This window comes from Brachyhypopomus gauderio, chromosome 12 (assembly GCF_052324685.1).
Source record: "Brachyhypopomus gauderio isolate BG-103 chromosome 12, BGAUD_0.2, whole genome shotgun sequence".
Taxonomy (NCBI): Eukaryota; Metazoa; Chordata; class Actinopteri; order Gymnotiformes; family Hypopomidae; genus Brachyhypopomus; species Brachyhypopomus gauderio.
This window is the reverse complement of record NC_135222.1, coordinates 7,322,983-7,347,257: the sequence shown is the minus strand read 5'-3', so window position 1 is coordinate 7,347,257 and position 24,275 is coordinate 7,322,983. Positions and strand designations below refer to the sequence as shown.

The following is a 24,275-nucleotide window of genomic DNA, read 5'->3' as shown; positions in this document are numbered from 1 at the left end:
CTGAGCTGTGGCCTATTGATCTAGTCTTCCAGGGAGCTGTAGGGGGGTGTTGTAAGGAGGAGTGGTGGGGGTTTCAGCCCTGCTCCCGGCCCAGGTCCACTTCTCCTCCCCCAGACTTCAAACCATCGTCCTCCTGATTAGTCAAGACTTCAGCCAGATGAACCTCCCCAACATGGTACATCAGATCCAACATTTATGTTTGTCAAACAGTACAGCTAATTGTATTTTAATTGTTGTATCTAATTGTTTTTTATTCTTAGCATGTTTTAATACTGTTGTAGAGAATGAGATTCTAAGGTGATATTTGTTTTGACAAATAAATAAATAAATACGATGTCTCCAGAAACGGCGCCGTCAGACAACCAAGACATTTGGCACAATTGTGGTAACACTTGCAACCGGATAAGAACAAGTCATTTTTCCATAGCTTGAGGGTTTCTAATTATGGTGTGGGTGTGGGTGGATGGGTGTGTTTGTGTGTGTGGGTGGGTAGCAGGTGCACGGTGCAGGTTCTCCACTCCTGGGGTGTCCTGGGGTAAGTGGAGGGTACAGCTGAGCCCCACGGCCCCATGGGAAAGCAGGAGTGGGCGGATAGACATGCTGCCGACAGCTTGGCTCATTAGCATTGCAATGCAGGGTCCAGGAACACGTGCACACACACACACACACACACACACGTGCACACAGGCACGTACACACACACACACTGCCTATCTAGCCTCCATCTTTCCAGATTTGATAAGTATGACTGATGTTCTCCAGGTCTTCCACACATCTCGCCTACTACCCGGGTCGTCACCACAGTAAATGATGGTTCAAAGAGGTATTCCTGTGAAATGGATGGTACCACACGTCAAGTAAGTCTGTAAAAGCCTCACCCACGACTCCCTGACTCATCACGTCATCATTCTTAATGCTTGTACCATATTGATGTCACGGAAGACCTATATTAATATCTACACCTATATATATATATTATATACACACATACAGGAGGATCCCTTATCAGGACTAAGCATGGTAAACACTGTGTTAAGACTTGTACCTGAAAGCCACTGGGGCTTCCCGAATTACAGTATGAGATTAGTAAGTATAGGGCAGTTATGTATGACTGTCTTCTCAGACACAGAAACATCTGAAGAATTGTCTATGCAGCGTGGGGTTATAGTTCTGTCTAAACTACTGTACCTCCCTTCATGTTGCGGTCCTTTGGTTTAAAGAAAAGATCCAACACTCCAGTCACTATTCTACACATTCAGTACCGTCTGCCTGCTAGTTTTGTCAGAGGCAAAAAGAAAGCGCTGACTTAAAAGCCACACGATAAGTAACCACAGCAAATTCATTTTTAGCACAGAAATGGCAGAAACAACCAACATCAAACCACATCCACCATGATGTAGTAGCAGGGTGGTTTCCAACCCCTGGTCCACTCCCGACTGGGCTGTTGTAGACCAAGAGCAGCCTGGAGAAGCAGGCTAAGGCCAGCCTGAGAGAGGTCTCTACTGTACAAGTCCTGTAGGTCTACAGACATACCGGTCCTGTGGAGATTGGGAACCTAGTCCCTGGCCCCATGATCATCCAGGTGAGTGGGGAGCTGATGGTCCAGACCACCTCACTGTGTGGTTCTGGAGCACGAGCCAAAAGTCTGAAGACAACAAACTACAAACGAGTCTTCAATGGTCAACAGAAGAAGAAAGGCAGGGTTATCACTGAAGGAGTCACAGCTCCAGGGACCCGTCCGAGGTTTTCAGTGACAGAAACGGAGCTCTTCTTCAGTCTGTCTTACTTCCGAGGTTCACCACAACTACAACAGTGCAGGAAGCGGGGGGTTGAAAGTCAGTGTTAACAGGTGCAGTCCAAGTCAGTGACGTGAGGGGAGCCACCCACCCCCGGTCTGGGCCGTGCGGTCAGCGGGTGGGGGCGGTGGGCGGTCGAAGGGGAAGCACGCGCAGCGAGGTCGTGGTGCTCTGGGTCATCAGACGTGTCACCACATCCAGGCTCAGGCCTGCTACCTTCTCGCCGTTAACTTCCACGATCTCGTCTCCCGCCCCCAGCAGCCCCGTGTACAGCTTCTGGGTGCCGCTGTCGCCCACGTCTTCCACGTACACACCTACACAGTGCACAGAAGCACGCCGAGTCAGAAATCTCACATTCTGACTCACGGCGTCTGAGGCTCAATGCCGTCAGCACTAGAAAAACAAAGAAGAAAGCAGAGTCTCTTTCCCACTGCATGTCTACCCCTGATTAAATGCACCATGGACTGTAACAAATGTCAGGAGTAACTGTTTAACAACATTCGAAAACTTTATTATACTCAACACTTTATTTTCAGCTACTTTTTACTGTGCTTTCTCCTTAAATATTCATTTAGCCCACAGCTGTAGTGTAGTAGAGTCCAGTTATATTTACCATTATGACTGAGCAAATATGCAAATATATACCGTATATACACTGTCTTACCCGAGTCCTGCCTGCCTTTCCCGCGGGAGATGAGGAAGCCGAAGGTGCCGTCGGGCGGCCGGCCGAGCTCCAGCAGCAGCGTGCCGTCGGGGAAGGTCTGGGACACCCTCCCCACCGACCGCAGGGCACTGGGCCGACCCACGTCCTCCACGCTCAAGGAACGCATCAACCCCCTGCACACATCTGCAGGTTTTAGGCCTCCATCTCAAGGGTCTGATACATGTTCACACACACATGCACACGCATCCACAAACACCTGCACATCTACAAGGAAGTGCGATTATCACCGTTAACATATATACCAGACATCTGAATGATATATAAATAATACCTTCAAGATCAAATTTCGGTTTCCATGTACTATAAATCACATTTCGATTATAAAAAGTATTTTCAGCCTAATCAGTGTGTTGCTTCTTTTAAACACAAGCTACACAGGAAGCATATATTGACAGGTAATAAATAAAACCTAAACATGCTCTCGGTGAGAACAGATCATGCCCTAGGAATATATCTGCAAACAGAGCGTGTCTAAAATCACTGCTAGGGTGACATAACTCCTCACATGCCCTTCCATTTGTTGCCTGCTTATTTTTATATCCCTTTTGCCCTCTCTCCCTCTCTCTGTCCCTCTCTCTCCCTCCCTCCATCCCTCTCCCTCCTCCTCTCTCCTCCCCTCCCTCTCTCTGTGAGATCAGAGTAACAACAGGAGCCATTTATAGCATCTCCTTGTCAATGCTTCCGCCTCTCTGACTGGCTCTCGAGGAAGGTGATGTAAGCTACAGCCTTCGTCCTGTCACTCGTACTTAATGGACGCCCCCCAACCCACACACACACACACACATACACACCCCCTTACACACCCACACACACACACCCACTCACTCAACCCCCCCCCCCACACACACACACACACACACACACCCTTACACACCCACACAGCATTCACACAGCTATCAAATCACACGCTCCAGTAGCAGTGACAAACACACATACACACACAGAACATTTCCAGGCAGTGTGTGAACATCATGAATACATTCACATTTTGTCCAGTGTACAGTTTCACAACACACACACACACACACACACACACACACACACACACACACACACACACACACACACTGCTGAAGCTGATATATGCAGACTGATGATCATCTCCTCAATTACATTTCATTCGTTGGCAGCCCTACACACTTCTATTTTTATTCTCTCTCTCTCTCCCTCCCTCTCATGTAGATATGGTGGCTGACCCAGTCAAAGGAAAGTATGCCGCCCCTTGCACTACAAACCAGCTGCGCGCGCACACACACACACACACACACACACACACACACCCCAACATGCCATGTTTCACACTTCATAAGATTGCAACAGATATATAAATAGGGTGCATTGTGGACAAGGACAGCAGAATCATCCTATCAATCTGAATACGTGTCATGTGTAAAATGCGCTAGTTGAAGTTATGAAATGTCAAATAGTCTGAGTCAGATAGGCCTGTACTGAATGTACAAAACACTCTATTTAGCTTTGTGTGTGCGCGTGTACCTGGAAGGGGCGGGGCTACACGGCTCGTCCCCTGGTGTGTACGCACTAGAGCGACCCAGCTTCCTTTTGGGACACTGGAGATTCTGTACTGACGAGGATTTCTTCAACTGGGCAAAGGGAGACCCCTGGTGGCCATAAATGGAACAATTTAATTCGTGTGTAAGCACAATCGAAACCGCTTTTTTCCCCAAACACTAACACCTACGAATCAAGCTCCATGTCACCGAATTGATCATATCACTTTTAAATGACTATTTTTAAAATTATGAAATACAATAGTAATGTGATGGTTATTTCCATGCACATGCAATAATACCCACAATAAAAAGTCTTACAAATCTTACATTAAACCACTAAACTACTACAACTTTAATATGCCTCCATTATTTAACAGAGTATCGACGCATTGTTACTTTGGATTACTCAGCACATTACACTTCAATAAAACATTGCTCAGAACTGGTACTCCAAACATTTCCTTGTACGTCGGACGAGGACGCACCACACGCAGCGACTGCAGCGACGGGGTTTTACGCAGTTGGCCGACCCGAACCGGGTCGGCGGCGGAAGTCTCGGTCCGCGGGCCGAGCTGCTCCACGCTGCCGGCGCGCCCCCTACGGAGCGGCCCGGTACCGGCGCTCAGCCCCATGGCCGAGAAGAACCGTCGCAGGGAGAGTCGAGGCCCGCCGGCCCTCGGCCCCGCGTCGGAGACCCCGCACCTGCAAGCGTGGAACACGTGATCACGTGAGCAGTTCTCACGTTAATTGTCTTAACAGGGGTGATAAGCATGTTCCTTTATCAGATAAAATGTCATGTGTGCATAAGATTATTCATCTCATCAGGCTTGTTTTACTTCATAATTTTACACTGTTAATTCATTGTAATGTTAAGTCACTATGTTAAGTCTGCAAACAGGCAATATAAATCATAACAATAGTAACACCATAGCGACAATAACAACTGTAGGCCTATTCCTGTATGATTTGGACTCCAAATGGCTTCAAATGATTCCATTCTGGTTTTGTACATGACACTGTGTAACCAGGAGGAGGCAGTGTTGTGATGACCTGAATCTGAAGAGATTTTGCCACAACACTCCTTCTCCGTTCTGACCACTTTTCTGACCTACTTTTGGTCCAAAGTACACCAGCACACTGGATTGTGACCCAGAAATGAAAACAGGCTGTGGACTTTACAGCACCAACTTCCTTTGCAACCCCAAGCCAAAAAAAATAGGATTATGCATACAACTAGGAGACAGAACCCTCCAGCCCCAGCCCCTACACCCCCCCACCCTGACTCACGGCGACGGGCCTGGACCGTCTTCCGTCCCTTGGTCTGCTCCAATAGGTCCTTGAACCAGCCCTTCATACTTGTGTCCATGGACAGTTTCAGCAGGTTTGGCTTTTAGAGCTCTTGTGATTTGATTCTGTTCCAAACCTACACAAGAATATTTAATGCATTGGAGACAGAGAGAGAGTGAGTGAGAGAGAGAGAGAGAGAGAGAGAGAGAGAGAGACATCAGGGCTGAATGAATGCCATGCTGAGAGTCCCAGTGAGAGGGAGCAGACCACTAAGCCTCATGGACACACACGAACACACACACACACACACACACACACACACACACACACACACACACACACACACACACACACACACACACACACACACACACACACACACGCCCTCACCGATAACTCACCTTACCAGTGCTTTAACACTGGTTCTTTGTTAAAGCACTTTTGTAACATGGTTGATATACATATTTATGTCTGCATGAATAATGTAGGAATAGAAGGATGTCTGTAATATGATCCATGCACTTTGACATTTGAATTTTTTCATTTTCTGAATCAGTGAACTGATTTTGTAAGAAAGTGCCTCACTCACCCCGAAGCTTCTCCACAAGTCAAATGAAAACATGAAATGTGAATGACATTAAATTCTTCACATCACTGAGACTGACCTGCAGGCTTGGCCCCAGGGTGATCTGGACACACAGCTGTGTCTTCGGACCTGGCGCTGGCTGCAGGACCCTTCTGTCTGGGGCCGGCAGTACCAGACTGGATTCCTGGAGGGCAAAAGTTAACAAGGACTTGGCTGCCTTCTGTCTGATTCTCCTGAGGACTGGACTCCACGTCGCCCCCTGGCTGTGGAAGCTCTCGCTGCACGGGGTGGTTGCTTGGGTGAGGCATGAGACTTATGCCTCTGTGGCCTCTCGCGTGGTCCACTGAGGCAGGCTTCAGAACTGACCTTCTGGACTGGAGAAGAGGAGGGGCAGGACGGAGCATCTGGGAACTCAGCGGGTCCCCAGCAGGGGCTGCTGTGGGGGCATTTGAGTCGAGCGGTGATTTGCCTGCCGGCTCCAGGGCGTAGGGGTTGGGTGGCAAGGCCACGGCACCGTTAGGCAGGCACGTCTCCGCCGGGCCGGGGCCGGGGCCGAGACCGAGACCGCCAGTGCACGGAGACGTCGGGCCCCCAGACCCGCCGATGTACGTCTCTCTGATCGGTTCTATTCGTACCAGGCGGTCGGGCAGGGTGGGAGGCAGCCAGCACTGCACCACCCTTCCCTCCACCTCCCCGTCCGCAGGCGCTACAGGGGAAGGGGTGGAGCTTGCAAGCACACATCCCCCGTCCAGGATGGTCCCACAGGATCCGCACTGCTGGCCCACACCGAGGTGCAGCAGGGCTCCGTGGTGGACCTGCGCTCCACCCATCTCGGCACGGCTGCTGGTGTAGTCGGCCAGGTCGGGTCTGGAGCCCAGCGGGCCCTGCGCCCTCTCCGCGGCCCGTGGGCGCTGGCGTAGGCGCTCCCGGTAGCGCGTCTCGGCGTCCTTCTCCGACTCGTCCTGGAAGCGCACGCGGGTGGGGGAGGGGCGGCGACGGCTGCTGCTAGTGGAGTCGCCGCTGGAGGAGTCGCTAATGTTCCCCGAGCCCCCCCACGACATCCCCGACACCCCATCGACCCGCCCTGTCACGGGAGCCCCGACCCGGGACAGCAGCGCCCTAAACACACACACACACACACACACACACACACACACACACACACACACCATTATGAACCTGTTGTATTCTTTACACACAGAAGACACACACAAACAGAGCTACACACGCACAAATGCCAAAGGGGTCAGCGGTCTTCCTTTCCAGCCCACAGACACCACGGCGAGGCCTGCATGCCTGTGGAATTCTTCCCAGCATTCCTGCTGCTCTCCGTAAGGCCACTGCATTCCCCACATACCTCCCACCCATGAAAGGCAGGAGAGCTCACTCAGCACTGGTGGACTTAACACTCCAGCACGCTGCCTGATAAAGGGCTTCGCCAGTCAGGCAGCTGCCCAGTTCTGAAGATCTGAACTTTTGCAAAAATAACTAAATCCAGTAACATATTTAGAACCTGCTGAGCGGTACATATTGGGCTGGGAACTCCAAACCTGGAGAGCAAACCTGGAACAGGTCGATAACACTGCGTGTTGTGTAGGCGAGAGACAGGACCAACACCTGAACTGTGGCCACTGAGATGAACTGATGATTATAATGGGGAATTTCAAAAGTCAAAATTAAGATCAAAACCAGAGTCAGGACTATTACAATTATTTTTTATTGTCATAACTAGAAAATCTGTGGTCTAAGATCATCTCAGCAAGAAATTCCCAGGTCCTTGTCCAACTCAACCAGGAGCATGAATAAGCCAAGGCCATAACTATGTGGTCCTGACTGTAGGCCACAGTAGTGTAGGGCACAGTAGTGTAGGGCACAGTAGTGTAGGCCACAGTAGTGTAGGCCACAGTAGTGTAGGGCACAGTAGTGTAGGCCACAGTAGTGTAGGCCACAGTAGTGTAGGCCACAGTAGTGTAGGGCACAGTGTCGGACCATGCTTAAAATAGTGTAATATAATATAATAAACCAGGGGTGCTCATTACGTCGATCGCGAAGGAACTGTCGGTCGATCGCGAAGGAATGTGCGTAGATCGCGTCACATAAAATAGTAGTAGATGAATCGCACATCTGCACTGACGGTTGTATTTTGATTGACATTCACGGCAGCCAATCTGCAATCCACTCAACAAATTACGTTCGCGAAGAGAGGAGCACGTCTCCATACACACACCGTTCACTAGCCGCCCTGCCTGGACACAACACACACAGCACTACACACTCGCCAACAGGACACATGGCAGTGCAGACGTCTGGTATTTACAGGCCATTCCACGATAGCTACGGCAAAGGCCCCTCGAGCTACAGCGAAGCACGGCCTTGTGGGAACCGTCTCCAGGACTCGCTGTGCGGGCCAAAGATAAGCCACTTCAGTCCACAACACCAACCCCCACCCCTCCATGTCCTAACAGAGAGAGACAGAGGGGAGATGGAGAGAGAGAGAGAGAGAGAGAGAGAGAGAGAGTGATCCAACTCACGGGTTGTCCCTCCGCACGGGCAGGATGGTGTGGTCGGCTTTGAGAGGGTGTGAGCGGCCCTTCATGTGAGCACGTTCCGACTGACGCGTTGCCTGCTGACGGTGAGGACTCAACGGAAGTGGAGCGGCCGAAACAAAGGCCCTGGGTCCAAGAGGAGAGAGAGAGAGGGAGAGAGAGGGAGAGAGAGAGAGAGAGAGAGAGAGAGAGAGAGAGAGAGAGAGAGAGGCCCACGTCAGCTCCAGACACCACGCACGCTCACATGGCAGAGGATTAAGTGGAACAAATCGCCCCTAATTAGGCTGACAAGGCTGTGTGTGTGTGTGAGAGAGAGAGGTATCTGATTATATGTGTAAAGTGGATTATGATAATATTTATGTATTTATGCAGCAAAATGCGTTTGATTACATTATAGAAATATCATGTTTCTATAGTAACAGTCAAAAGAACAAAGGGAAAGAGGTTAAAGTTTAAGGTAAACTAGATCCTACTCTGTGATTCAGTCTTTGCTTTGTGTACCTTTCGGACTGAGAGGAAACTTTAGTCTTGGTTTGTGTACAATAATTTATCTCAAGATAATTTAACAGAAAAACTAAATTTCTAACATTTAATTCATTATGTTACAAATTTAGCCTATTTTTATGTATGTCTATTTGAAGAATTGCTAATACAACCAATGTGAATTAGACTGATAATATACAGTTGTGATCAAATTTATTCAACCCCCACTGAAATAAAGTGTTTTGGCCAGTTTGACATTGATTTTGATCATTTCAGTCATCTTATTTACAATTATATCAAAGAGGCACTTATAAATTAGACAAACATAACATAATATTTATGATGGAATAACCACAAATGTCTTTACTGTGCTCACATCATTATCAGTTTTATTCAACCCCCTAGTGACATTATTTTTTAGTACTTAGTACAACATCCTTTTCCAGTTATGACAGCTTTCAAGCGTGAAGCATAGCTTGACACAAGTGTCTTGCAGCGACCTATGGGTATCTTAGCCCATTCTTCATGGGCAAAAGCCTCCAGTTCAGTCACATTCTTAGGCTTGCGCACTGCAACTGCCTTCTTTAGGTCCCACCAGAGGTTCTCAATTGGATTTAAGTCTGGTGATTGCGATGGCCACTCTAGAATGTTCCAGCCTTTCATGTTCAACCATGCTTTAGTGGACTTGGATGTGTGCTTCGGATCATTGTCCTGTTGGAAGGTCCAACGTCTCCCAAGCCGCAGGTTTGTGACTGACTCCATCACATTTTCCTCCAAGATCTCCTGGTACTGAAGGGAATTCATGGTACCCTGCACACGTTGAAGCTTTCCTGTACCATTAGAAGCAAAACAGCCCCAAAGCATAATTGACCCCCCGCCATGCTTCACAGTAGGCAAGGTGTTCTTTTGTTCATAAGCCTGGTTCTTCCTTCTCCAAACATAGCGCTGGACCATTGTCCCAAACAGTTCTAATTTAGTTTCATCTGACCACAGTACACTGTTCCAAAACCTTTGTGGCTTGTCCACATGACTTTTGGCATACTGCAGTCGACTTTTCTTGTTCTTTGGAGTCAGCAAGGGGGTGCGTCTGGGCGTTCTGGCATGGAGGTCTTCGTTATGCAGTGCGCGCCTTATTGTCTGAGCTGAAACTTCAGTGCCCACATCTGACAGGTCTTTTTTCAGTTCCTTAGCAGTCACGCGGGGATTTTTCTCCACATTACGCTTCAGGTAGCGCACAGCAGTCGCGGTCAGGATCTTCTTTCTGCCACGACCAGGTAACGTTTCCACTGTGCCCTTTAACTTGAACTTGCGAATGATACTTCCGATAGTGTCTCTTGGAATATTTAACAACTTCGCAATCTTTTTATATCCATTGCCATTCTTGTGAAGAGCAATAACCTCTTCTCTTGTCTTCTGGGACCATTCTCTTGCCTTCACCATGCTTGGAAACACACCAGTAGATGTCTAGAAGGAGCTGAGTATCACAGTCCTTTTAAATCTGCCTAATTGGTGCTTATCATGCTTGATTGCTGCTCGTTGACATCCACAGATGTTTTCAATACCTGATGGAAAACACTGGAATGAACCTCTGTTCTTAGGAGTGGTAGTCGTAAAGGGGTTGAATAATTGTGTCAATGAAGAAATCACAAAAAGGCCATTTAATACTTTATGACAAAAAAAATTGATGCTATCTTAGTTGCATTTAGTTCTTTAACAAGTCCTTGTAAGATTTCATTATGAACACAATTACAAATGTGCACTGAATTCCATAAAACCCTTCGCAGCATTGGGGGTTGAATAAATTTGATCACAACTGTAATTATAATACTAGTTTTTTTCTAAAGATATTATACTGTGTACTATTTATTGTAAGGATTTTGTTTGCTAAATGTAGATATACATGAAAGCTTGATGCTTTAATGGTCTCATTGCCATCCCATAATTCCTGTTTAGACCCCCATGTGACATTTGTTCCTTCAACTCTGGAAGGCTTAGACCCCACTCTGTGATCCGCCCATGTTAGACACACCTCCATATAAACATTCCAAGCCCAATATGGACAACTTATATTTCCATGTTTTACATCACCCAATATCCATCTTTCCCCATTGTCTGTCTCTTATTTTAACTTTATTGAACTTTCTTTTATTTTCCTTCTATTGTTCGCTTTTATTGTGCAGTGTCCTTGGGTGTATTGAAAGGCGCTTATTAAATAAAATGTTATTATTATTATTATTATGTTTACATGTAGAACCTGTTGTTTATGGCTGTGATCGGAGTCAGATTAGTACAACAGGCTCTTGTTCTTAGCTAAAGGTTCATTCATGACATCTGAGAGAACTGCACAGAGGAGGTCATGGAAGAGTGCAGTTTGTGTTATCAGTACCTCTGATGGTGTTCCCCGTCATGTAGGGAGATCCCAGAATCACAGTCAGTGTCTGTCAACCCACCTGCGGGGATACATGTGAAACGAATAAACTCCGAATCACACAAGCCACCTGGTTCAATGTCGAACCTCAAAGCACTGCGTAATACATGATTCTCCCGGTTTTGCATTTCTAGATCCACGCTATCAGGGCTGGCGATTATGCCAATCCAAGTCAGATGGTAAACGAGAATCACGGACACTTCTAAGACAGCTTTTTAAAAGTCCCATCCTGTTCACACTGAATATTTGGTAGTCTGGATTTGATTAAGTGACTCCAGTGCTCTGCTACTACATGACAGCGAGGAATGACTCAAGCAAAGTTTTCTCAGCATGACTGTTGTGCTGTGACACAATACGACACGTCATGACTATTGACATTGTGGTGTGACACAATACGACACGTCATGACTATTGACATTGTGGTGTGACACAATACGACACGTCATGACTATTGACATTGTGGTGTGACACAATACGACACGTCATGACTTTTGACATTGTGGTGTGACACAATACGACACGTCATGACTATTGACATTGTGGTGTGACACAATACGACACGTCATGACTATTGACATTGTGGTGTGACACAATACGACACATCATGACTATTGACATTGTGGTGTGACACATATGACATGTCATGACTGTTGACATTGTGGCATAACACGACACATCATGATTGTTGACATTGTGGCGTGACAACACAGCAGGTCATGACCGTTGACATTGTGGCGTGACACAATATGACACGTCATGACTTGAAATTGTGCTGTGACATCAGGACACGTCATGACTGTTGGCATTGTGACGATCTCCTGTCATATGTCCATATTCTACTGGATCTACGCAGGTCTTTCCATGATCTTCGGCTGTTTGCAGAGGAGCTGAACGAGGCTTGAAGATACAGAAAGGCTCATTGTCCAACATTTAAGAGGGAAATCTATTTGCATATATATCAGTCAGTCTAAGGAAACAAGATAATCTGCTACCCCTGCTGTGTGTTCAGCCAAGTCTCTATCAGTCTCATCTCCAATCTGTCTCATCTGTGTCATATTTAGATTAATCTCCAATCTGTCTAATTTGTGTCATATTCAGTCTCATCTCCAATCTGTCTCATCCATGTCATATTCAGCCTCCAGCTGTTAACTATCTCTTAGTTACCCATTACCTTGTTCAGTGACTTCAGTTTCAGCTTCATATAATCTTATGATAAAAGTGAAGTGAAAAAAAGACATTCAAATAATACGGTGTTACCTCAAGAGAAATGAAAAGGAAAGTATGCCCTGAACCCTACTGTACTTCCCATGTAAGATCAGATAAGTCCAGAAAGTCTTACCTGATATCACAGTGGATAGAAGAGATTAGCTCAGAGATTTAGCAAAACATGCCTTTCAGAATACAAGGAAAATCTCTGATAGCTTATGAGGGGCTGATTGAACTAAGATATCAAGAGAACAGACCAGGTAATCTTACATGCCAAGTATTAACCTCAAGGGTAAGTTTATACCAGGGGATGGAATACATTTTTTTGTGTACTTTAAAAGATATTTCCACTTCTGTACCTTTACTATGCGTGTTTTCCAGTCTTTGTTTTGTCAGGGGGGCCTGATGTCCCTCCATGCCTTTGCTCTGGGCTTTCTGAAGCATCTGTCTGAGGACACCGCGGTTCATCTCCACCCGCTCGGCCAGGGACATGGAGCTGCTGGTGCTGTTCTTGCTCTCCAGACTCTCGGCTCGTGCCAGCCTGCTCCCACCAGCTACCCGTGGGCTACTCTCGTTACACACAGGGCTCTGAGGGTGGCTGCCCACGCTGTTGGATATCTGTAGCTCCTCCCACTTTCTGGGCACGAGCCCACTCACAGGCCCCTCCCCTCCTCGAACGATGCCCCCGTTCAGCAGCTGGGCGTCTGGCAGGGTCGCCCTCCAGAAGCCTTTGGGACGAAGCCATGGTTTCTTGTAGGCAGAGGCGACCTCTTGTTCGGCAATATATATGTCGTCCGCTTCGATGTTCTCCAGACCTTCTCCAAGTGATTGTGGTAGGTGGAGGTCAGCTTCATCTGACTTCAGCTTCATCGCACGAGGCTCGCCTTCAGTGGACGAGAAGGTAAAGGCTTGGGCGCGAGGTTGTGTCTCTTCATCACTGCTGCTGGAACCCCACGCACGTGTCCGAGCACATGGCAGCGTGTGGGACGCATACATGTCCTGCTGGTGGAGGTTCTTCCTGCCTCGCTTCTTCTGGACAGCCTCTCGCTCCAGGAGGACCTTCAGCTTGGACTGCAGGACTGTATAGCCCTGTGACGCAGGGGCATCCAGCCAGACATCAGGGCCCCGAGAGGAGGAGCAGGGGGAACCAGGGACCCAGCTGCCCCCAGATGGATGCCTGTCCCCACACTCCTGGGGCTTGGGTGGATGCCCCGACAGGGAGACACTGTGCTGGGAGGCATTGGTCACAGGTTGACCTTCCTTAGCCACGCCCACTTCCTCCATGGTCCATTCAGGAGGTCCAATAAGTGTAAGAGACCCTATAGAGAAAATAGAAAAGTTAATATGTTAATATAATTACATTTATATGTGTGATGTGACTAAGAAACAAACAGACCTGCAAAGAGGTTAGCATGTTAGCATGCAGATTAGCACAACTTGAACCGACCACTTCAACTCCTTTATCACAGTCAGTTCAAACTCTTTCATTTCAACAAACCACCCTGTTTCCCAGGCACATGAAGAAATCAGAAAATGAGCAAAGAGACTGTTAGCACTGCACAGTATGGAGGTGTGGGGGTCATAGAGGAGACGTGCTGGATCCGTGTTTACCAGACGTTCCAGAACAGAACACCCCTGGGATTCCTGTAGGTCTTTGTGGGTAACACCTTCCCAAGGTGATGGACCTCGGGTCGTAATAAGCTTCTTCATTTCTTATGTAAAGCACTTTGAATTGCCAGTGTGTATGAAAGGTGCTATATAAATACACTTGCCTTGCCTTATATCTCTGGGTGGATACATTATTGACAAAGGACCATAGGAACTTTACAAAACCAGGCCGGAAAGAAGCTTTGCTCAGCATCCTCAGATCAATGATAAATGAAGCATTTTACTGTTTATTACCCTCACCTAACTAACAGCCCTAACTACCATTAAAGTTCTCTTGCAAAACACGATTCATAAACAATTTTCAGGGTGAAACCTACTTATCTTCCTGGGTATAGCTAGCATGATTAGCAAAAGGAAAATAAATGTTGGCCTTCGTTTTCTCTCTGAGATAATGATTTACAATCAGTGAAGCAGCTGAGAAGCAAAAAGCCCAGGTTTCAGGAGTCTGCACACGCCTGTGCTCTCTGGGAAGTTCATTTAATATCGTTTCCTCCTAATTAGTAGTCCTATCCACTGCTGTCTGGGGACCATTTGCTAGCCCACACAAAGGCACACCCTGCTGGTGTATCCTATGTCATCAAAAATCACTCTACTGAAATCAAGATTAATCATTCTGTGTGAATACACACACAAAAACATCTCAAAGCATCACTGTAATGGTAAAGCCTTCTTCCTGTTTTTAAAATGAATTAATCAGTTTTACACACACTCATGTAGCGGTAAGACAGCTGTATTTATTGAAGAACCACTGTGCCTCAAATATACAGATGCAAGAACCTCTCAGGGTGTGAGGATTCTTATCTCTGGAAATTGTGAGACATTTCAAAGGAATTTGTACGGAGAGTCTCTCCCACCCTGGGAGAGTTTGGCCATTTGCCTTGAACCAGGTAACGTTTAAGTATTACAAGATTTAAATAATATATTTCAATATATGAAATAATATATTACATACAGTACTTTAATAAAACCGTGATCCATCAACAAACTGCATCAAAAGGTGATAGAATTTATCTCTCACCTGTACATGACCTTACTGTAATTTCATTTGAAAGGTCAGGGTGCTGACCCACACACCAGGAGAGTAAAGCACTCCATGTGGTTGAGAGGCGGCTGATGAGGTCAGTCACTTAAGAACCCTAATGTATTACTGACGTATTTAAGCTCCATTCACTAAAGATTACTTTTACAACTACAATACGTTTAGTTCACTTTATTTTACTTTATTTGTTTACAAATTGGCAGTTTAGTCATAAATAAACAAGCTTATAAATGTTATGGTGAACCATAAAGGGTGAGAAAGCTAAATAACTAAATACACAAATACACAAGGTAAAATGAATGTTGGATTTACAATCATTTCAACATCTTACTCATTTTTCCTGTTGGTTTATAAAGTCCGTCTTCATCTTCACCTCCACCTGAAAGCCCATTATAAGCTTATTAAAAATCATCCCATTCACTGATGAAGCACAAACCTCCAGCACTTAACCCGTTTTTCTTCTCATCCATGACCCGATCTTAATCCTCTCTCCAAAGTTTCTCTCTCTCTCTCTCCGTTCAGCCTCTGTCCTGCTCCAGCTGTTCCAGAACCAGCTTAAGAACTGAGAGCACAGGGTTTACTCTGAACTTTCCCACTTCCTAAGAGCGTGAGTCAGTCTCCCTGCACGGCCGAGAGCTCCCATACAGCCCTGTCCGAGTCCAAAAAACACCTCTCCAGCACTGCAACGCACTCGCCAGGAAGTGGCTGTAAAGGATCCACATGTGTGAAGTCTCCCGTGTTGCTTAGACGACAGCTATGAGCAGCTCTGAGAGGCATAGGCTGCAAGGAGTATTCCACAAGGAGAACAGTGCAAGTTCATTGGTGGAGTCTCCCAGCAGCTCAGCCCCTTTTGGGTGGAGTGTAATCTTACTCTTCTGAAGAGGGGGAAGAATCTTAAAACACGAGGGAAGGAAGTGTAGAAATCTCCGGGCACATGTCCCAGATGCCAAGGAATTTCCTTTGTTGATTATGAATATCAGACTGGGCTCATTCATTGGTCTCCCATTCTCTGCAACATATATACATATACATACATACATACATACATTATATATATATATATATATATATATATATATATATATATATATATATATATATATATATATCCAATTATAAACAACAACAAATGAAATAAACGAAACATTTGTGTTTCGTTTATGTTTCGTTTATTTCATTTGTTGTTGTTTATAATTGGATTGAATACATTTCTGATCTGAGGTCTGCACAAAAGTGAGGGCCAAACGTAACAGAAAACACTGGGTTGGGTCCCGAACTGGGTTGGGTCCCGAACTTTATGTGCAGTTGGTTCCAAGGATGCAAAAACTGAGACATGCTTGCTTGAAACCTGAGGCTGTACCGAGAGGCCTGGTGGAAAAGCGTGTTTGTTCTGTCCCCTCTGCTTCTGAAACGGACTCAACATTCCACCACCTCCAGTTAATGTGTCAACTACCCACTCATAACCAAACCCAGCCCTTTTCATTTTGCTCTGAAACGAACATGTAGACAAACTGTTGCTTGTGGGCGACACAGTTCTGTGGGCCACCAACTGCGAAATAACCCTTTACTGTGAACTTTCTCCTCTTTCACTCCAATTAAATGCTAAGCGGCTAAACGTAAGAGATCCAAGACATTCAACAACCCACTGCAACAAAATCAGCATCGGATCGTGTTAAAATACATAATTTATGTATAAAAATACAATGTTTTCTATTAACATACAATATTTTAGGTCCTAAACGGCACACACGATTCTCACATCTTTGGTTTCTCATACAAATCTTTACAAAGTGTTGAGGTTACAGTTTGTAAAGTTTGTTAAAAAATTATTTCGGCAACAGTACTTCAGTAAGGTGTTGATTGTCCGAAACGGCATAAACAATACAGGATTCAGTGAGATTATTTAAAACGGGATTATGTTGTGTCCACTCACCTGTGACATCTTGCACGAGCATAATCTGAGCTGTGGAGGAGGCACATAAAACCATCAGAGAGCACGACCTCCTCAATAAACATGTCAGTCATTATAACTTTGGGAAAGGTTGCGTCATGTTACTGTGAAGTTAACTATATTTTAAAGAACCTATTAAGGTTGACGTCTCTTTCATTTATTTTGCATGGCTGAAAGTCATAGATACACTATCGATTTGCCAACTGCTCATTGAGTAATTTGGAACAGGTCCACCTTATAAACACACTGTAAATAAAACAGCGCCACCCAGTGGCAAGAACGACGAAGCATTTATGACCAGCTCAGTACCATTATTGTCTCTTACAGTCATGAACATTATGTGTCCGTTGTAAGGTAGCAAGCGTCCATGGCCAAAGTCGAGTATTGACCAGCAAGATTTAAAAATAATAATATTAATTCATTCATGAATTAATATTATTATTTTCATACATGAATTAATATTATTATTTTAAATCCATCCATTCGTACATTAATTATTATTTTTTTATTCAACTAATTAATCCAGCTACGCCAAACCAGGACTTGTGGACTGTGTAATTTTAGTAAAAGTAGTACATTAAATTTGACAGCCACAGGTTACCTCAGAGACAGTCAGTGACAGTCTCTCTCTCTCTCACACACACACACACACACACATACACACACTTTCTCTCTCTCTCTCTCTCTCTCTCTCTCTCTCACTCCTTATTAACATACTATGTCTTATGATGGAGAGACATTAGTCATTGTATATCCGTATATCAGTCTGTCCTGTATATAACGCCCATGTCCTCTGGCAGCAGCTGGTGTGACAGCTGATGCTGATGTCACTGAACACAAACCCTTCACTGGACATCTTGGGTTGTTACCAGACTGAGAAGGTGAAGCGCTTCTATTCACTGTTTTCAAGGGTTTTATGTTCTGTCAGAGCTCATACGGGGAAAAGATGTGTTAAATTACTCCAATGCCGAATGTCTGTAGTCGTTTGTGCCGTTGTGAGCTGCGTGTTTGTCAGGCTTTCTAACCTAGCGATCCAGCTAACTGCTCGAAGCTCCGAGAAGCTGAACCACACACTAAGATGGTCGCTCGCTGGCTTCCTCACGGGCGATAGAGTTAGTTAGAAGTACGAAATAACTCCAGAAGCAAATTTAGCAAATCTTGAAAGTAAAAGTTATTTTTCAATCCTTAATTTACAGGCTTGGTGGGTTTTCCCCCTCCAGGATGGCGCTGGTTAAAAGCGGGTGTCTTTACAGACAGAGTGAGTATACTTCATTTTAAACTTGGCGTTACATTGTTTATCGTGTCTTATGTCGGACTGAAAGATTCGGACAAAACGTTGTAGTTATCGATAGCTTAGCGAAGCGCACTTTAATAAGCCAAACTGAATCGATGTAACGAACAATTGTTGCTTTGACTTGTATATGCAATATATATAAAATCTCATACATCAGTTTGTTCCCTAGCCTATAATGAACGTTTATATTGCCGCAGGCACCATCTTGCGTCGCTGGAAGAAAAATTGGTTTGAACTCTGGTCAGATGGCCGCCTAATTTTCTATGACGACCAGTACCGACGTAACCTGGAGGATGAAATCCACATGAAGGTGGACTGTATAAACATTCGCACTGCCAGCGCCTGCAGAGGTGATCAGCCCATGCGAGACAGAAACACGTGAACAGACTGTTTGCTTGGTTCATTATTCTGACTAAGAGTTTCTCTATGTGCTTGCTGCCAGAGCTGACCCCCCCTGAAGGAAAAGGCAGAGATGCCCTCTTTCAGATCGTGTGCCGTTGTGGTAGAGTGATCAGCCTGTGCGCGCAGTGCGGTGATGATGCCCTGTAAGTTCACTTTTTCCAAGGCCCTTCTCCCTCTGCTGAGCAAAACGTGGCACCTAATGTTTTTTTCCGGCTATAGACCCAAGACAAATAACTGCTGTACATATCTTGGGTGTAAAAAAATGAATCATCATACTAATGGTGTGACATTTTAAGGGGTCTTGGAAGACAATGTGTGGAGTGTATTTGGTGTGAGTAGAATTAATATTTTTGGCCTGTGTTTTCACAGTGCCTGGACCTTGGCCCTGCAGGACGCCAGAGTCAACACTGTGAGTCGTTGTTTACTAACAAACACTAAGTGTGGGTGGAGTCGTTGCCCACTGACACGCGCTAGCTGTGGGTGGAGTCGTTGCCCACTGACACGCGCTAGCTGTGGGTGGAGTCGTTGCCCACTGACAGAGAAGGGTAATGCTGCAGGCCTTTCTGCAATAAAGAAAAACATTAAAGTGCCGTTCCAGAATAACAAGTGAGAAGTATTTTAAACTTTGATTTAAAAGATGTCTAAAGTCATAGCTCTTCTAATGTTTTTATTCAGCTACTTTTGTGCAAGAATGGCATATACTTCTGTTTAAAGAGCTTCTCCGTGCAGTTTCCGCCTTCTTTTGGCAGATCTCTTAAGATGATTGGCTGCAGTAAAAAATGATTGACAGCTAACTCTGGCTGATAATTGGCTTAATAAAAATTGATTGACAATGAAAGTCTAGTATCTGATTGGCTGCATTCGAAAATGATTGACACATGCTCCGCCCTTTACCCACGCCCACCGGGGCTCCGGGCTGCAGCATTACATATATGTGCACTGACATGCGCTAACTGTGGGTGGAGTCGTTGCCCACTGACATGCGCTAACTGTGGGTGGAGTCGTTGCCCACTGACATGCGCTAACTGTGGGTGGAGTCGTTGCCCACTGACATGCGCTAACTGTGGGTGGAGTCGTTGCCCACTGACATGCGCTAACTGTGGGTGGAGTCGTTGCCCACTGACATGCGCTAACTGTGGGTGGAGTCGTTGCCCACTGACATGCGCTAACTGTGGGTGGAGTCGTTGCCCACTAACTCGCTAGCTGTGGGTGGAGTCGTTGCCCACTGACGCCTACATTATTAAATTACACAGCCGGAGAGCCAATCGCAGTTCTAGACCTGCAGTTCTAGACATTCCGTAGTTTTAGACATGCGCCACCTAGCGGTTTGGAATGTAGCCTCATTTTCTCTGCGTTTTCTAGATAGTTTTGATTAATTTGGCCATTTACACACACACACAGCTTGTCTCCTGAAGATATTTCATTTTTAATTAAAATACTGGATTACTGGCATATTTTGCATTAAAAATCAAATCAATTCAGTGAGTAAGCATACGTTTCCAAAATGTTAGGAGTGATTTATTTTACTCGTATACCTTTATTGGCATGCAACTAGCAAATTACAGATATGATACTTGGGGTTTATCGCCACAGTAATTTGCACTGGAAGAGAACTTCACCCATTTTAATTGATCCCCCAAACCCTTAATTATTTCTTTAGTCATACTGAATCTGTACTTTTGTACTATTAGTACACAGTTAATTAGGACTAACCAATCTGTTCATGTTGACTATTTTACCTAGTACAACAATAGTATAGGTTTACCTTGTTTACATTCATCATTAGGTTTACGTTAAACAGGCATTGCCACTGTAATTATACTGACATACTAGTGATATACAATTAGACCATTGACAAATCCAATAGTGTTCAACCTGAAGCTGACATCCATTTAATTACTCACTACTTTCCCAAAGGCACTGGCAGAATAATTGTCATGTTCCCTAGATTTATATTTGCTTTTTTGAATATGTTAATTGTCAATGCAATATAAGAATATTAAGCAAACAAAACAATGTTAGACATTTCAACTGGCTTCAATGGCACATTAATCAATAAACAATTCACATACCTATGTACACTATAATTAGCTTCAATGTAATTAAAAAAGTAGTGGCTATGAATAAGTAGTACAAAAAAGCCTGTGATTACATTTGTGTTTATTTCATTCTTTAAACATACAACATGTCTCATAATTATTTCTAACGTGAGTTCTATAACAATGTTAAAGATACAAGTTATGAAATTGTTGTGACATTTTATGTTAAATCAGGAACTGTAAAAATGTCATATGCCCTCTTATCACAATGATGAAGAATATGAATGAGCTGCTCAATTGTATCAATATTCAGAACATAGTCTGGGTTCTTATGGTTTAATAATGATGGAAAAATGCTACTTTAGCTTGCTTACTACTTTTAGTACTGATAGAAGTAGCGTAGTTAGTGCAAATTCCCTTCCTTTAAGTTTTTTTCAAATTTAGTCAAACTAGCTGCCAGGTAGCCATAAAGGTAGCCAGAACTATAATGAACTAAGACACACTAATGCTAGCCAGATCATCCTTCATGACACAAACATTACGATAACACAAAAATGACCTTCAGACATTTATCATATATCTAGCATATATTATTGTTGCTTACGGACATATTTCCTCCATCTGATTCCGCGACATACCAAAACAGTATCTGAATATTAGGTTACATTCCGAGCCGCTAGGCTGTGCATGTCTAAATCTACGGCACGTCTAGAACTGCAGGTCTAAAACTGCGTTTGGCTCTCCGGCTGTGCAATTGGATGCATCTCACTAACACGCTAACTGTGGGTGGAGTCGTTGCCCACTAACGCGTTACTGTGGGTGGAGTCAGGGCTTGTCAGCCTATAGGCTTGTGGTTGGTTTTTCGTCCTTTAACTCGAGAGTTAGCAGTGAATATACTCCAGGCGTTAAAGTACAAATGGTTGGTTGTTTACTTTATGCTGTGTAGCTAATTTGGCACCTAAGTACCCGTGTAATTTGTGCTAGTTGTTGCATACACTCACCGGCCACTTTATTAGGTACACCTCTCCAACTGTTCTTTAACGCAAATGTCAAATCAGACAATCTCATGGCAGCAACTCAATGCATTTAGGCATGTAGATATAGCCAAGACGGTCTGCTGCAGTTCAAACCGAGCATCAGAATGGGGAAGAAAGGTGATTTAAGTGACTTTGAACGTGGTTGTTGGTGCCAGATGGGCTGGTCTTTTTCAGAAACTACTGGAATTTTCATGCACAACCATCTCTAGGGATTACAGAGAATGGTCAGAACAAGAGAAAATATCCAGTGAGCGGCAGTTCTATGGGCACAAATGCCTTCTTGATGTCAGAGGAGAATGTCCAGACTGGTTTAAGCTGATAGAACGGCAACTGTAACTCAAATAACCAGTCGTTACAACCGAGGCATGCAGAAGAGCATCTCTGAATGCGCAACGTGTCGTGTAGGTGAATGGGCTACAGCAGCAGAAGACCACAGCGGGTTCCGCTCCTGTCAGCTAAAAACAGGAAACTGAGGCTACAATTCGCACACGCTCCCCAAAAATTGGACAATAGAAGAAAAAAACGTTGCATGGTCTGTTGTCTCGATTTCTCCTACGATATTCATAAGGTAGGGTCAGAATTTGGCATCAAACAACATGAAAGCATGTCCATCCTGCCTTGTATCAACGGTTCAGGCTGGTGGTGGTCGTGCAATGGTGTGGTGGATATTTTCCTGGCACACTTTGGGCCCATTAGTACCAATTGAGCATCATGTCGATGCCACTGCCTACTTGAGTATTGTTGCTGACCATGTCCATCCCTTTATGACCACAGTGTACCCATCTTCTGATGGCTACTTCCAGCAGGATAACGCAACATATCATAAAGCGCGAACCATCTCAGACTTGGTTCTTGAACATGACCGTGAGTTCATTGTACTCGAATGGTCTCCACAGTCACCAGATCTCAATCCAATAGAGCACCTTTGGGATGTGGTGGAATGGGAGATTCACATTCCCAGACTCTCTGAGGAATGTTTCCTGTACCTTGTTGAATCTATGCCACAAAGGATTAAGGCAGTTCTGAAGGCAACAGGGGGTTCAACCCGGCACAAGCAAAATGTATCTAATAAAGTGGCCAGTGAGTGTTTTTTGTCTGCCTGTTTAATATTGTACTGTGCAGTGTTAGATCAGCAGTAATGTTCGAAATTTGTGTTTACAGGTGGTGACACATCAGTTTGGGTTTACTCAGGAGGTTATTGCCTCTGCTCCTCCTCCTAATTGGGATTTAAACCCAACACCTCAGGTAAATGTCTAAGACTACAGACTAATTTCCTTTTGTTAAAGATATTAAAATATTTGAATGTGTAACGCATGCTGATTTCAATCCGTGTGAGCAGGTGTACTACCCAGACCAATATGGAGGCTACGTCCCTTATGCCCCTCCCTATCACTACCACGGTAGATGTTTCTGCTTGCAATCACTGACTTTCAGTACCTCGAATAGTTATTCTTATTTTGTTTTTTTTTCTATTATTCTTTTCATAAAATGAGTTCTAGATAAATATAAACTGCCCCCCCATTTTCACCCCTAGGAGTTTACCGTCCAGATGAAGTCAGTCACGTCATCATTGAAGAGCGTCGCCGTGACGATGCAGCAGATTTGGGTCTTGGGGTGCTAGCTGGGGCAGCAACAGGATTGGCTATTGGTTCACTCTTCTCCGTCTTTTAATGTGCCTGTAGACGTCTGACCTGGTATTTTCTCAACCTGCAGTTCAGTTTACTGTTTCTGCTTTAATGTTGCTGCAACCGCTGTGCATTTTAATACATTAGTGCTTGTCTGGCGGTTAATTCCTCTGTGTACCAAAGCGTAATGGTAGCAGTTACAATTGGAGGGCTGTTTTGCATTTACACTGCTGTATGTATGTGACATGACTTTACAGAGCTGTAAAAATGGATATTGTGCAAAGCCATCACAGTGGCTGTCGCAGTGTCACCTGCTCAGATAGCTATTTAGAAAAGAAAAAAAAAAGATTAAATGAAGTATGTTTGGGTCTCGGCTTGATGCCCGTGTTCAATATGGTCTTCAAATAATTGGCTTTGTATTTTTTCCTCTTTATTGGCTTGACATGATTTGTAAACAGGCCATGGGAATGGCTTATTGAGGATGTACTAGGAAAAAACGGCACTTTACAGCTTAAGCAAAAAAAAACTGCCAGGGGTGCTTGAAGTGGTCCATTTGCCAATTAGATCATATTGCAGTGCATTAATTGAGGCTTTAAATAAAAATGATACGTTTGAAACGGGTTGGTATTTATAACATTCCCTTTTATAAGCCT

At 44.9% G+C, this 24,275-nt stretch overlaps 2 protein-coding genes across 3 annotated transcripts; one reads left to right on the top strand and one right to left on the bottom strand.

The window, feature by feature from the left end:
• Nucleotides 1-1,325: 1,325 nt before the first annotated feature.
• Nucleotides 1,326-17,502, bottom strand: kiaa1614 (KIAA1614 ortholog). 2 transcript variants are annotated; one of them, XM_077024799.1, is made up of 11 exons: nucleotides 17,208-17,502; nucleotides 15,711-16,283; nucleotides 12,927-13,886; nucleotides 11,320-11,383; nucleotides 8,436-8,576; nucleotides 5,984-7,023; nucleotides 5,319-5,454; nucleotides 4,517-4,733; nucleotides 4,015-4,139; nucleotides 2,461-2,633; nucleotides 1,326-2,110 (listed from the first exon to the last, which is right to left on the bottom strand). In XM_077024799.1, exons 2-11 carry the CDS (start codon nucleotides 15,742-15,744, stop codon nucleotides 1,908-1,910), a joined length of 3,093 nt encoding a protein of 1,030 aa, XP_076880914.1. In that variant the 5' UTR covers nucleotides 15,745-16,283; nucleotides 17,208-17,502; the 3' UTR covers nucleotides 1,326-1,907. The 2 variants fall into 2 exon arrangements, with proteins under 2 accessions (XP_076880914.1, XP_076880913.1); XM_077024798.1 differs by lacking the exon at nucleotides 15,711-16,283.
• Nucleotides 17,503-17,998: 496 nt separating this feature from the next.
• On the top strand, nucleotides 17,999-24,019 carry plekhb2 (pleckstrin homology domain containing, family B (evectins) member 2). The gene is made up of 8 exons (XM_077024797.1): nucleotides 17,999-18,106; nucleotides 18,422-18,483; nucleotides 18,717-18,869; nucleotides 18,962-19,064; nucleotides 19,291-19,330; nucleotides 23,159-23,242; nucleotides 23,337-23,397; nucleotides 23,532-24,019. Exons 2-8 carry the CDS (start codon nucleotides 18,447-18,449, stop codon nucleotides 23,666-23,668), a joined length of 615 nt encoding a protein of 204 aa, XP_076880912.1. The 5' UTR covers nucleotides 17,999-18,106; nucleotides 18,422-18,446; the 3' UTR covers nucleotides 23,669-24,019.
• Nucleotides 24,020-24,275: the final 256 nt, after the last annotated feature.